Genomic DNA, 15,106 nt, shown 5'->3' on the forward strand with positions numbered 1-15,106 from the left:
TCTTGCTGTTGTTTCTGTTCTACTGTGTTTGGGTTCTCTGGCATTTTTCTTTGTTATGTCTTTACTGTATGTCAAAGTACTTTGTAAACATGTGTTTTTAAAGGTGCTCTTTGACTTTCTGAACAAATTGCGTCGGGCACCACTTGGTGGCATCTAAACAATGGGTTTGCAAAACAAAGGGAGTTTTTCTGAAGAATTTTTGACTAGACTTTTTTGACTTCTCCAGAATAAAAGGGGTTGCTACAAACAATTGGTGGATCAAAGCCACAAAACATGTTACAACATAGAAGTATAAATGGCTATGTTCTACCATCTAATTCATTTAGCACAACTAACTCTTTTCAACCTTATGTAACACCTCACAGTCTGTGCTACACTGAAACAATAGGTATACAATGATGGCAGCCATGTTGGTTGTTTTCAAGAATTCCTGAATGACACTTACTCCTGAAACACCCAATTACATAAATGCTTGAGATCCGTCTGACGCAAATCAGCCAAGATAAAAATCATTTTGAGCCGTATCACACCAGATACTACCCAAGCACATAGTTCATGGGAACACTGATTTGTTTGGTTGATTGGCTGCATAACTATTTGGGACATGTACCATAGCAAAAATACAAATTTAAATGATGATAACACATCAGAAATATGATCTACTACAAGACTACATGAACTTTCTAACTAGTAAAACAAACCAGTAACAGTCACCACTTCAACATAGCAGAGGTGGCTGGTAAATTTCTCACAGATGGATCAGGCATCTTAGATTTTTAGCTTGATGCTAATCTCTTTACAGGGGGAACCCATTGAGCAGGTTAAAGAGGCCAAACTGTTTGGGGTAATAATTGACAAAAACTTTCATGGAGAACTCACATTAACAATATAGTTGCAAACATGAGCAGAGGCATTTCTATCATGAGAAAGAACGCTTATTTTCTAACAGAAAACACAATAGTGATAAAATCTTTAGTTATAGCTCAGCTTGATTACCGTCCAGTATTGCACATGTGGTAATTAAGGCATTGGCAATTTAGCCAATCTAGCTGTATAGTCTGGTACTCAGTTAGCTGAAGGGCAGGATAGATGGCTGCACATCTGTAGTCAAATGAATAGGGGCATCAGTTGTCCAATCACATTAGAAGAAAAAAATTAGAACAAAAACAAATTTGTTGCCAATGAATGTGGAAATGTCTGGAACGCAGAGAGCTGCAGGGAAACTTGAAACAAACCAATAAGAGAGAAGAGTCAGGTAATCAGCTTGTAAGTTTAAGGACATACTGACACTTCTATTTCCTGGGGCCCCTCAGACAGGGAGTGTAGTCATACACACAAAAACGAGTTACTCATTTTTAATGATTGTTTACAGGCATTGACAGAGTACTGAGAAATGTTTAAGCACTAATTAATTTATGATTAACATGTCTAACTAGACTTTCTTCTCTCGATGTTTTGATGCAGAGTGAAGTTGCAGTTGGTTGAAGTGATGATTGAGTGTTTAATTTGTCAGTGTGTTATCCGTAATACTAGAAACATTCTAAAAAACCATAACAACATTGTACTTGCCATGTGCAGATACTGCAAAAAAAGTGAGAATCTATACCTGTTAAACCAAAAAACAGGCCATAACTAGCTTCAGGTTTTGAAACTTTTTATCATTCTGCAAAGGCTGTGGGTCATTGAACTTCTTCTTGGTAATACCCATGTTCAAGCCAAATACAGTACAGGTAATAATTACTCAATTGGTTCAAAAGAGAAACACCTGCTGTGAAAAGCGCCAAATAAAGGTGAAGAGGAAGAACCGGATTTACCTGTTCAAGTCTTCCCGAGCCCTGAGTATTTGAGGAAGAAGTTGTTTTTACCAAGTTCATACAGCAGTTGATCACACATCTGTTAAGGAGTCTCTGTCTGTTAACCCAACCAGGTAAGACCATTTTTACTGCACACAGCTTTTGTAGAGAGTGAAAAAACAGTATTTAGTAATCTCTTTCTGGTCTGTGCATCAAGATAATCTGACTTTAGATGCTTTACTTTTCACTTTTGTTGTATTTTGAGAAGAATAATACTCAGAGGTGAAACCGTTGAAATCAAACTACAAGTCAAATGTGTCATAAAAAGGCAGAGTCTAACATGTTTTTAATTGTGCTACTGTGTCTCACTGTAGTTTGTGACAAAAAAATAGCATATGATTGATAGTGTAAAGTCTGCTTACGAGGAAGGGGGTACGGATGGGTAACAAAAACATATATGACACCCAAATCATGATCCTTTCCTCAATATAACTAGAACGTTTTTGCACCTCTGCCTGACCTGAATACTAACATTTCTTAGAATTATCTTAAACATGTGATACCTTTGTCGCTGTTTGGTCAAGTTTGGGTGCCTAAAATCCTCTTTGATGTTTCAGAAAACATTGGTTTGGGCTGAATTTGTACCTCTGTTTTGACTTTTGCTTTTCACCTGAGCCATCTGCACCATTATATCATTATATTTAATGTGTTTCTACTGAACAGATTATCTTTGCATGAAATGTCCCATGACTACTCTGAACTGACTGTCTGATTTCACTTGTATGGCAACAAGTTGAGTTCAGGTCGACTTAACTGATCAGATGACAAGCCCTTCAGGTTGATAAGTCATGTTGGTTGCCATCATGCTGGTATAACATACCTGAAAACAGTGGTGTAGTGGTGCCTAAAGATGTGGGTATACTCTCAATTTTTTCCCCCAAAGTTCTTTTTTAAGTGGCTCGTCCAGCAGAGTATAAACTGCCACTGTTAAAAACATCTAGATGTAAGACTACTCTTGCATAGTTAGTGTGTGCTAGCCAATTAGACACAGAATAGAGAGTCATCTCTACACCATCCTAGGAAAAAAGTGCAGCATAATACTGAATCAAAACCATAACACCAATTTAAATGAGTGGCTCTCAACTGGTGGGTCAACACCCAAAGTGGGTCTCTGAACCATTTTTAATAATAATGCCGGAGGATGAGGGCCATGTTAAAAAAATTTTTTTTTTTAAATTTCAAGATTATAGTCCTAAATTTACGATAATAAAGTCTAAAAAAAAGAGAAAATACAATTAAATTACGAGTAAGTTAATGAGTTCGAGACCAGCCTGAACAAAATGATGAAAGTAGAACTCTTAAAGTATTTTCCTCTGCAGACAACTTCTTCCAAGTCCGTGTGGTTCTTTCTTCGGAAAAGCCACAGTTTCTTGCAGTATCTTGTCAGGGTGCTGATATTTTATGACAATGTGAAGATGATGATGAGCCAAAAGCATGTGTAGTTTCTTATCTGCATAAGTAAAGCCCCAACACAACTATTTGTGTCTGTTATCGGTCTGCCTTGTTAAAGTGTCTCATGTGCAGAACCAGTTTGTATCCTGTTCATAAATCATTTTACAGATAAACAAGGTCATGCAAGTTGAAGTGAAAACTTCTCTTGAACTTTTTTTACCGACTACACAAGGAAGTAGACTATTTCCTTATGAGTGAAACCTTTAGGACAAGATGCTCCATGTTTGTCATTTGACAACAGGATGCTGCTGCTCTTCTGATATAGACTAAAATAACAACTTTATTCTTTAAAGACTTTAAGAGTTCTACTTTCATCATTTTTGCGCAGGCTGGTCTCGAACTTGTTAATTTACGAGATTAAACTCGGAAATTTAGTTTTTTTTTTTTTTTTTTACGTGGCCCTAATCCTCCGTCGTACTGCTCTGAGCAGGGCTGAAATTGGATTTTAAGCAAGTAACTTAACTTTTGGTGAGCCAAAACTGAGACTTGTTAAAACTGGTTGAAAAGGAGTATCATATGTGACCTTCATAATGATACAAATATTGGAAGACAACTTTTTTTTGTGAAGGGAGGAGGTCCTGCCGGCATCTGTTGTCTGAATCAGTTTCAGAGAAAATGTATAATTTGCACTATTAAAAGGAGGTCAAACTTTTTGAATGGATAATTGGATAAGAATTCAAGTCAATTTTATTTTTTTGTGGCTCAACCCTATTTAAACAGCACTTGCACCAGTACAATTAGTATAATTGCTGTCCTATGGTCAGTACTGGTTTTAGTTCTTCTCTAAGACCAAAAACAATTACTCATTCAAGTAAAAAATTATCTGTAAAGTTGCCAATTACTTTTATTATGACCATGTATGTAGCCAGTGCATTGTTTGTGGCTGCAATATAATATCAAAGTAGTCATTCCAATTATACTCATCAACAATGAGATAGACCAAAACAAGTGCAACGTATTTTAGAAGAAAGACTTTTAACATTCGGAGAACACACAAGTAACTTAAGTTCTTTTTTATTTCTAAAATCTATGACAGTGTATACAAGGCTGACATTGTAATTGAGCCAATAGGTAATGCAAATTATATTGGTAATGCAAAACAGCTGTTGTGTTTGTTGTATGTACTTTGGAATCCAGTTTAAAAGTTTGAGGTTGAGCGCTGGTCAAGCTCAGTTGGTGAAGCGGGAAGCAAATGTACATAGGTCGCAGTCCTGGTTAGAGGTTCAACTCCAGTTCCTGATGCTATTTGGGGCACGTCATCCCCCGCTCTCTCCCCACATTTCCTAAGTAGTTTGATCCAAATTATTACTCTACATATTTGACATGTAAACTAATATGTCATCTGCATAAAATATATATTTTTTAGATAGATTACTATCTTGTATTTCTGTGCTAAATTGTATCTTCATTGAAGATAATTCCCAAGTTTATTCCCTGATGACAAAAGTGAATATGCCCAGTTTACTGCATATAAAGATTTATTAGGTGATGATGTTGTTGCTGTCTTTGTTGTCTGTATTTTGGAATCCATTCAAAGAGTTTGAAAGCTCTGTTGCCAATCCAAGAGCCGAGGCACTAATTAGTTTGACCTAATTATCATTTTACGTATTAGACATGTTAAGTAAAATGTCATCTGCGTACAATGACATTCTGCAATTGTTTGTGTGTAATGTTTTTATGTTGTTTAATCTGTATTGGAATTACTTTCCAAGTTAAACACCTCAAGGGAATTTGCCCAAACTACCTGATCAATGACTTTTCTTTCAATGACTTTTTTTTTACGTTTTCTGCATCAATGATGAAGGATTAAGGAGTTTAGAATCCAAAAGTGTATTATTTGAATTTAACTTTTTATTATGATTGCTTCTGAGGTGAAGTCTGGAAAATAGTAAGTAAAACAGTTCTATTCTTTGATCAGAAATATGGCCCCCGCGCTGTGCGAGGATCAGTTTCGATGCAGCATCTGTCTGGACCTCTTCAAAAACCCTGTCTCTATCCCATGTGGCCATAATTTCTGCCTGGGATGCATCAAACCCTTCTGGGATTCGAGACCTAAGACGGAGTGTCCGCTCTGCAGAGAGACTTTCAGAAAACGCCCAGATCTCAGGATCAACGTCGTGTTAAAAGAGATCACTGAAGGATTCAAAAGGTCACTTGATATTTACATTCTTTGTTTGAATTTTTAAACCATGAAATACCCTTCTTTATTGCTTTTGTCAAATTAACATGATCCATATTTTATCAAAAGATCTCTGAAGGGCAAGCCAATTTACAAGGTACATCCAAGAAAGAAAGCTCCCCCTAAGCAATCCTCCATCACTGATGAAGTCCCCTGCGACATCTGCCTCGATAGCCAAATAATGGGTGTCAAGTCGTGCCTTGTCTGCAGGAAGTCTTACTGTGAAGTTCACCTGACACCTCATCTGAGGGATCAAGTGTTGACCAAGCACACGCTGACTGATACCGCCACCTTTGTCAACAGTCACCTCTGCAAACAACACAACATGCTCCTGGAGAAGTTTTGTGAGAGCGATCATGTACCTGTTTGTTTGAAATGCACAGAGAAGGAACACAAACACCACAAGATTGTTCCTATGGACACGGAATCCAAGAAGATCAGGGTGAGGGAAAGAGGTTTTTGAAATAGAATCATTTTCATATGCATCATGCCTTTTTCTGTTGTTCCTTACAGCGTTTCTGATGATGAATTTGTGTTCAATCTTTTAGTCTCATATGAGAAAGCTCAACGCAGAGTTTGAACAGGCAATCCACACCATGCTCAGCAAGTGTGATGAGATCAAGGCTTCAGTGGACTTGGGCAAAGTCAGTGTTGTCATTTTATCCTTAATCTATAATATATTGATGTGCCATCATGTCTGGTTTTGTTTACTTTACAATAAATCATGAGAAATGTATGCTTATCTGCAGGTAAATAAAGACAGAGAGATAGAGAAAAGTGTTCAGGTTGCCACAATGGTGATAAGCTCCATAGAGACAAACCAGGCGTTGCTCATTAAGCACATGGAGGAGAAGCAACAAGCCTCTGAGAGGTCAGCGGAGGGGCTTCTCAAAGAGATTGAGTGGGAGATCAACGAGCTGCAGATTAAACGCACTGAGCTGCAGCAACTGGAGCACACTGCGGAACCCCTTCATCTCATACAGGTAAGAAAGTCTTGCCATAATGATCAGGTTTTCAGTGTACCAACTTTGTGCAAAGTCTATCAAATAATAAAAATCCAATCCCTGATGAAGGTTGTTTAAGTTCTCAAAAATAATTAGTGTTACTCACTTGTTTTCATTCAGAGTTTCTCGTCTCTGAGTGCTCCAACGGGAATGAGGGACTGGTCGAAGGTCTCAATGCTCTCAGAAGACTACCTTGGGATGGTTAGGACAGCTTTCTCCAACTTGGTGAAAGCCTGCAATGAAATGGAAAAGAAACTATCAGCAGATGGTCAGTGAATTCTGCGGGGATGTTGTTGGGAAATAATTAACTCTTTAGAATAGAATAGAATGCCTTTATTGTTATTTCACATAGTACAACAGAATTTATTGAAACCGCACTATATACTAGACAGGCTTTTACATGTTGGCTGGGGGCTTTTCTCAAGCTATTCTCAAGATCTCAAGGAATTCATGGTTATCTTGGGAAGACCTGGGTTTTGATCCCAACATAACGAGATAATTAAGTTGAGGTGACCAGAAAACAGAGTTATGTAAAATGTATCGATATTTGTCTGCTTAGGGCTTCTGTAAATCGCGGCTAGTTTTGCTGCACCAAGTTGTCCATGAAATGAAATAACAAACTGACAACATTTGTTTTTCTTTTCCTCGTAGAAGCCATCCAACTGAATCTATATGCAAGTACGTGTATGAATATGAACTTCATATAGAGATTAAGTCAACCTAAAATATAACTTGTGTGTGTATATATATATACACACACACACACACACACATCTCTCATCCATTCATTCTTTTGATCTCCAGTGGATGTGACTCTGGATCCTGCGACCGCTTCAGGCTGGCTCATTCTGTCCCCGGATGGAAAAAGGGTAACTCTAGAATTCCTGACTGAACTATGTACAACATGTCATATTAGTAAGAGTTCAAGCTATTGTTGCAACTGGTTTCTCATTAAGTCTCCAAATCAATTTGCATGTAAAGGTGTACCTCAAGGATCAGTATTTAGCCCACTGCTATTCGGTCTTTACATAAATAATATTTATTCTGCAACGCTGTAGTGTAAAAAACGATCATTATGCAGATGACCCCATGTTATATATCCAACATGATGCTTCTAGATGACCCTTTAGTTCTCCCTTTCACTCCTTACATAAATTATATTTATTTTACAAGGCTTTAGTGTAACAGGGGTATGGCTGATATGGCTCAGTTGGTAGAGGCGGTTGTCTCTCAACTGGAAAGTTGAGGGTTCGATCCCCAGCTCCTGCAGCCACATGCCTTTAAGAACAGAAAACCCATTATGTAATTGAACAGGTATCAATATCATTGGATTTCTGTTAGTATTATATTGAAGCTTAAAACTCTGGTATCATGTAAACCCTAGTCTTGAACACAATGAGATTTCCTGGGTAAATGAAAGTAGACTGTCCAGATAGGCTCAGCAAGAAGTCTATCCCTACAAAAAGGTCTTTTGACTATTGATGATTGCAATTTGAAAGTTTTGGACTCTGAGTGAACAATTGTTCTTGTTTTTGACTGTTATTATGATGACCCACAGGTAAGCCTAAGTTGCCAGAAACTCTGTCGCCCAGTGGATCCCCTCAGGTTTGACTCCTGTGTCTCTGTTCTCGGGAAACAAAGCTTCACCTCTGGAAGAAGCTACTGGGTAATCCAGGTAGGAATTCTCAACCCTCCAACTACAATAATAACTCCTTAACCATCCTGAAAAACATGTTCTGTAATTGAATACATTGTTGAACGTTACAAAATGTGATTAAGTCAGTTCACAAAGATACCTGAGATCTCATAACACTCTCATTTAGTTTCATATAATTGTGCAAAGACAAACAGGTAGTCTTTGAATTGTTCTATGAAGCATACAGCTCTTTTCATATGCTTTCATTTGAGTCATTTCAATGATTATTTACTACATGTTGCAAATTAACATGTTTTATTTTGGTCAATTCGATTCTGCTGCAGCTCTGCTCTGTGTGTATTTGATGTGACTGAAAGACTCCTCACGCCCCCTTGTGGCCAATGTATCTTGCTCTGCTTTAGAATTAATATTAAGAATGGCTGACATTAAATCTAATAGGGACCGGATAAAAAATAAATATCATATCTAGCCCCTCGAGCACAATCGTGTTCTTTTATTAGGCCAATTTTACTTTTAGAGACATGTATCCAAACAAATACTATTGTCATGACTGGCTCAAAGGCCATGGCAAATAAGGGCAGAGACACCAAGATAACACTTAATTAAGCAGATTTATTTATAAAAAGATAAATCCAATTGCAAAATAAATGAGCTTTGGGTGTCAGTAGAGTCAATAGGTTAGTAGGTGTGTGAAGAAAGTATTCTGCATGGGTTGGTTGGAAAAGGAAAATTTAGTAACCAAACATGGCGCATTCAAAAAGTCTCTCTGAGCGGAATGGGAGCATTGGGCCCAGGTGCTCTCAGTCAGGCTGATTGGACAGCAACACCTACTAATTACATGTACCTGCAACACAAGACAAGAGAAGGTGCAACCTAACAGGCTACATGGCCATCACATTAATTATTTCAGGCTCAATATGGGCCCCTTTTCTTTCATTGGGGCCCGAGGCAGTCAGACCCACTTTTCCCCCATGCCTCCAAACATTTAAGTGTATAAACATATTAGCCTTGTGTGAGCTCCTCTTTTGATTTCTGGTCCCGGTTGGCTTTGGATTCGGGAATCTCAATCAAAGCTAAAATAAAGAAAATTAGTAGAGAAAAAGAAAGCAAAAAATGGCCGATGTAGCTTCATTCATTTGCTTGTTTGTCTAATTTTGTGCTCTCAATGTTGTGTTGCAGGTTAGTGACAAAAGCGATTGGGATCTCGGAGTGGCGAGGGAGTCTATTAACAGGAAGGGGGCCATCACGGTGCGTCCTGACAGCGGATACTGGGCGATCTGCCGAAGAAAAGGCAGCAGTCTGAGTGCCTGCGCTGGTCCCTCCATCTCCCTCAATCTCCAGGCCATCCCAAATAAAGTGGGCGTGTTCCTGGATTACGGGGCGGGGTCTGTGTCCTTCTACGACGCCGAGGCAAAGACCCACATCTACACTTACAGCGGGTGTTCCTTCACTGAGCCTCTGTATCCGTACTTAAACCCATGTCTCCATGACAACGGCAAAAACACAGCGCCGCTGGTTATCTGTCCGGTTGAGCTCGGGTCTCCTGGCGAGGCTATGCCGTTTTAAAGTGGAGGCTTCAAAATAACTTTTGAGCTCTATGAGAAATTTTTGAATTGGATGCAGAGTACATACCAATGTTAAGATCTACACAGCCAGTTGCAGAATGCAGTACAATGCACTACATTAAAGCTGTGTCACTCAGGTATCCTACAAACCTGATGTCCCCCGTAACAGGTGTCCTCATGCCCCAGTAACGTCTTCTGCTCATTTAAGACATCTATGGAGGCTTTTCTGTAAAGATACAACACCTAAAGCTGTTCATAGCTGTGTTTTAAACCCCCCCCAAAATACTACCTGCTACAGAGTTAAGCCGTTTTCACATATGCACTCTGGATAATATCTAGATATTTACAGGAGGACTTCTCCGGAGATTCTCCTGAACTAGCCGTTCACATATGCTCCTCACAGCGGGGGACTTTCCCTGTCAGAGGGGAGGGGGCGCGGGGGATTTCCCGAGGTAAGACGTGACGTACATAAACAACGCGGAAGTAGCGGCCGAAGCAACAGAGTCTGCTACACGACGTTATAATGAGAATATTTTCCTTCATATCAATGCTATGTGTAATCCAATGGAATGACAACATCCAGAAAAGAGAGGAGAACAACATACTGACGAACAGAAAACAGAATGCAGACGTTTAATTAGAGCACGGAGATCGTAGAGGTTGCGTGCAGACACTTTTGCCGGTCACTGTATATAAATGTCACTCGGGTCCCATTGGCTCGAATTGAAAATCTCCGGAGGATATGCTGCCGCGTTCAGACATCAGCTCACTCTGATATTCTGCGGATAAAATACTAGGGGTCTGGCCGGAGAAACTCCGGGTAAAGTCTGCGGCTGTTCGCGTTCACACATAGCCTAAAGAACCTCCGGGTAGCCAAATCTCCGGAGTTTTTCAGGAGATTTCCGTATGTGTGAAAAGAGTTTTAGAGAGATCTCAACTTCAGGAAACACACAAAAGAGAAACGGGGTGTAGGAGTTTATTCAACGGTTCCGCTACGCAGATGCTGCAAAAGGGGAGAAGTCTGAGAAGAGAGGCGGAAAAACTGATGCGGGTCGTGGAAATAGTACGTTGCTGTGAAAGAAAACTTGGCAGCAGAAGTTCAAGAAAAGTAAAGAGAGAAAACTTGACAGGACTGTAAATACCTTATTGTATATTCTAATAATCCTGTTCCAGTATGGAGTCAATTTAAGCCACCTTTACTAACTGTGGAACTAAATGATATGGTGTTGATCCAGTGGGAAATGAAGATTTTAAATCCTGAATCACATGTATGTAATATAAAAGTTATTGGATATTTTGTCTTTGACTCTGGTAATGAAGCTTGTTTTTTACATCTTTTAGTGCCTTAATTGGAGAGATAGGACAGTGGATAGAGTTGGAAATCAGGGGGGATGACATGCGGGAAAGGAGCCACAGGTGGGATTTGAACCTGGGCTGCCCGCTTGGAGGACTAAACCCTCAGTACATTAGGGGTGCGCACTAACCACTGCGCCACCAGCACCCAGATGTAGCTTATTTTTTATGCTCTCAATACTCATTTACAGCTGATAAATGTTGATTTAAGCAATCAGCAACACCTATAAAGGGATATTTGATGCCTCACAATCATATATAGTCAAAACCTAAAACATATATAACATGTTGTTTTTACAGACATGATCTCACATCTATCAAAGTGGCAGCTTGGGTCTAAATATTATCCCCGCATTTATCAGTTTACAGGACTTCTTTAGAGCCAGGATATCACATGTTTTATTGCTTTGTGAACTGATTTATTTGTGCTTACCTTTGTGAAGAAAAAGAGAGAAACTAGAGGAGTAATTTTTCTGAGGATGTAAGCTTACACTGTACATACACTGTAAACATTTTGATCTAAATAAAGATATTTGTATCTCAATAAGAAAAGAGTCATTTTCCACATTTGTCTGAACTTCACTGTATGTTTATATTTGCAGAATGATATTGCTCTGTTATGTGAAATAAAAGTTGTAATATAAAAGACCACTAGGGGGCACTATAAAGAGAACCTTTAGGGACATTTCAGGGTTTACATTAGGCCTCTGTCCCCAGCTAAGGATTTACAAAGTCGAGCCTGGTTCTTCAGATTTTAATCACATCAGCATTTATCTTCTAATCTTGGAATAACATTGAATCTATGATAGGACATCATCGATCTTATTCATTAAGTCTGCATTAACGTGACCTTATAACCATATTGTCCAATACAGCAGACACACTGACGTCCCAGCGTGTGCGGGTCAGACCAGCGTCAAACAAACAAAGAGCGTCTTTTAACTCACCATTTGAAGATGAACTGAACGCTTCAGCTCATAATCATCCAAATCCAAAAATGAGTCCCAACGATTTCAATCCAGTGAAAGATTTAATCCAAACACATTAGATCCATAACAAGCCAGCAGCCTATGACAGCCAATGAGAGCCTTTGTTGGAAAAGGAGGTGCCTCCCCCCTGTTCTGATGGCCTATTGCACACACCTGTGCCGATGATTGACGTCTAGAAAATGAAATTCTTGGGGCGCCGGTAGCCAAGAGGTTAGTGCACAGCCCATGTACAGAGGCTTTAGACCTAAACAGGCAGCCCAGGTTCAAATCCAACCCATGGCTCCCTTCCTGCATGTCATCTCCCCACTCCCCCCTGTCCCATCTCTACAATAAAACACCCCAAAATAAATCTTTAAAAGAAGAAAATGAAATTCTCTAAGCATGGATAATGCTGCTTCTATCAACACTTCTGGTGGATTTCTTCATAGACACACTAAGGAGATCGATGTAAAGTACGTGTGGTTTTCAGAACTGCACTAAAAGTATGAATAAGGTGATATTTACGCCAAGATAGTCTACGAGTCGAGAAGTATTTGAACGGACAAATCTATGTAACATTAGACATTAAACACCCCCCTGTAGCTGTAATTTATCCTTGTGCTCGACTGTGAGAGTCGCCTGAGGCTCTGACGAATGAATCAGGGGATCAGCCCTAGTTCACATTACAACCATGATGATTTATCTGAAGCTTCTTTGAATCAACACAAACACTAGGTGGAGCCTTTTACTTACAGATACATGTGAGGCGTTTAAAGCCGTTTAAAGGAGGAGTGCATGAAACTGTGATGCAGCATCCACTCTTCCTCTGCTTGAACTTGAAGACCTGAGTGTACGTGCGCGTGTGTGCGTCTACATGTTTTAAGACAGAAACCGGTTTCTCCAAAACCGGTTTTGCAGAATGAACACACATGAATGCATTCTGAGCTTTGTGCGGTCTGCGTTTCTCTGCATTTGAAGACAAAGCATCACTTGTCAGCGCTCGCCAAAAATATGCATTGTGTTGAGTTTCATACCAAAATCTTCTGTGACAGCTTCACTGTTTCATTGTTTACTACTGCTTCCCATGCCTCACAGTCCTTCACAGTGATCTAGGTTATACAGGTTTGTCCAACACATCTTGTGCAGGCTGATTGATTAAGTGTAAGAGGATCCTCTGACTACACCTCCTATTGCATATTTCACTGAAGGCTGCAGTCTGACACGTAGTTTGTGATAAATTAGGACAAAAGCAGGCTGCATTTAGACAAGCGTTTGGAACAGAAAGGGCCTCATGAGACTCTGAACTGCATCAAATGCATCAAAACTGGCCAGGAAAAGAGTCCGGACTGGCACTGCTGAAGAAAGAGTTTGTGTTGTACAGGAGCTGTTAAGGTTCAAAGCATCGACATACAGTACTATAAATACACTTCCAATTTTGGCCACGCTAGCAGCAGGTCTCTAGAGTGGGCAATGACGACAGTGACCGGTCCAGACATAAATATCACTATACCTATATGAATAATAGCTTTGGTATCTGCATTTATGTATCCAGGGTGTTAACTACTATGGTTTGGGGGGAATCTTAACCTTCATAATCAGGTGTTCTTTTTTTTTTTTTTGGTGCGCCAGCAGTCTAGTGGTTAATGCGCAAACCCCATGTATGCAGGCTATGGTCCGAATCCAACCCGTGGCTCCTTTCCCGCATGTCATTCCCCATTCTCTTACTTCTGTGTAAGATATGTACGGAGTCATATGTGACCGTAAAATTACATTACTATATCATCACACATTAAGGAAACATTTTTCTTTGGCCATTTGAAAGCCCCAAACCAACCAGGTGTGGTAGGGATGGAAGCGGGGCAGGTGTACCGGTTCAGATAGAAGTGATTCCACCCGACCTGAAAAACCTCTGCATTTTTCTAAAAAAAAAGCTCCACAAGCAGGAATGTGGTGAAACCAGGATAAAAAAATTGGAGATGCTTTTGAAAGAAAAATGGAGAGAGGTTAGAGCGCAGAAAGGTTTTAAGACCGGTGGAGAGCTGGCTAAACACTGAAGCTTCAGTGTCCACCACATGACGATTCATTAAAAATCGTCCAACTCAGTCTGTTTGCTATCATGTAACCTGGCTCAAACGTATTAACAATGTCAGAAGAGTCACTCCACCACTCTCACCCACACAGTACGGTTGTAAACTCCAGAAATAGAAACAGGCTATAGAGACGGTGATAACTAAAGACTGAGTTCTGACAAGAATTAGTGTTTGCTTTTTGGGTCTGCTAGTACGGCTGCTTGTACTAGCATACTACCAAAACTTCCGCCCCCTGCTGTCTCCACAGGTTACATTTGTCTTGCTGCCATTGTCAACTCAATCAACTTTTTCCAACAGTGTGCTGACGGGCATACATTTGCAAAGTTTGTCTTCCCTCACTTTAAGCCCGATTAGATCATTGACTGCATAAAAGATGGCTGAAGCTATCATGACATGACCAACTGGATTGTTGATTGCCTTTTTTTAAATCCTTGAATTTGACATCTTGGCCCTTGTCTTTTTGGTTTTCTGGAGCCAAAACAATAAAAAATAAAACTCCCACAGGGCATCTGAATCAGACTCCCAAATCACCTATAAAAGCACATTTCCTCGCAAAAAAAAAAAAAAACTGTGAAAACATTGAACATCTTTAACATTCCTGCTAAGTATGTAAGATCTGTTGCTGTGGGCATCTTGGGCATGCTGAAGTTCGCATTGAACACACAATGATGCCTTTCAGTGCTGCTTACAATGCCATATGCATGCATAGTGTGATGACAGACGTGTTGCTCTTGATTAGAGTATTGAGAGACAGATGAGATGAGATGAGAGATCAAAAAAGGTCAATGTTCAGGGTTACTATCAGAAGGTATGTGAAAGAAAAAACTCCTACATACTGAGTGCATGGATCTAGAAACACTCTATGCAATTCCCTTCAGCATACATACACAACGGGGTGCAGGAAGAGTAAAAATACTGACAACATGATTAACAGTTGTTTCACTTTAACACATCAGTAAATTGGCTTGTTCACATGCTTTACTTA

At 39.7% G+C, this 15,106-nt stretch overlaps 1 protein-coding gene across 1 annotated transcript; it reads left to right on the forward strand.

The window, feature by feature from the left end:
• The first annotated feature begins 1,863 nt into the window (after positions 1-1,863).
• On the forward strand, positions 1,864-11,615 carry LOC114921067 (E3 ubiquitin-protein ligase TRIM39-like). The gene is made up of 10 exons (XM_029280311.2): positions 1,864-1,927; positions 5,224-5,454; positions 5,554-5,926; positions 6,033-6,128; positions 6,234-6,467; positions 6,609-6,756; positions 7,140-7,166; positions 7,293-7,357; positions 8,047-8,163; positions 9,325-11,615. Exons 2-10 carry the CDS (start codon positions 5,228-5,230, stop codon positions 9,709-9,711), a joined length of 1,674 nt encoding a protein of 557 aa, XP_029136144.2. The 5' UTR covers positions 1,864-1,927; positions 5,224-5,227; the 3' UTR covers positions 9,712-11,615.
• Positions 11,616-15,106: the final 3,491 nt, after the last annotated feature.

The sequence above is a fragment of the Labrus bergylta genome, chromosome 22, assembly GCF_963930695.1.
Source record: "Labrus bergylta chromosome 22, fLabBer1.1, whole genome shotgun sequence".
NCBI lineage: Eukaryota > Metazoa > Chordata > Actinopteri > Labriformes > Labridae > Labrus > Labrus bergylta.

Bases quoted from the DNA above. Each gene is read 5' to 3' on its own strand.
- LOC114921067 (XM_029280311.2), top strand. From the start codon at position 5,228: ATGGCCCCCGCGCTGTGCGAGGATCAGTTTCGATGCAGCATCTGTCTG. The intron at 5,455-5,553 runs GTCACTTGATAT...TTTTATCAAAAG, and splicing joins ATCACTGAAGGATTCAAAAG to ATCTCTGAAGGGCAAGCCAA. The intron at 7,167-7,292 runs GTACGTGTATGA...TTTGATCTCCAG, and splicing joins CCAACTGAATCTATATGCAA to TGGATGTGACTCTGGATCCT.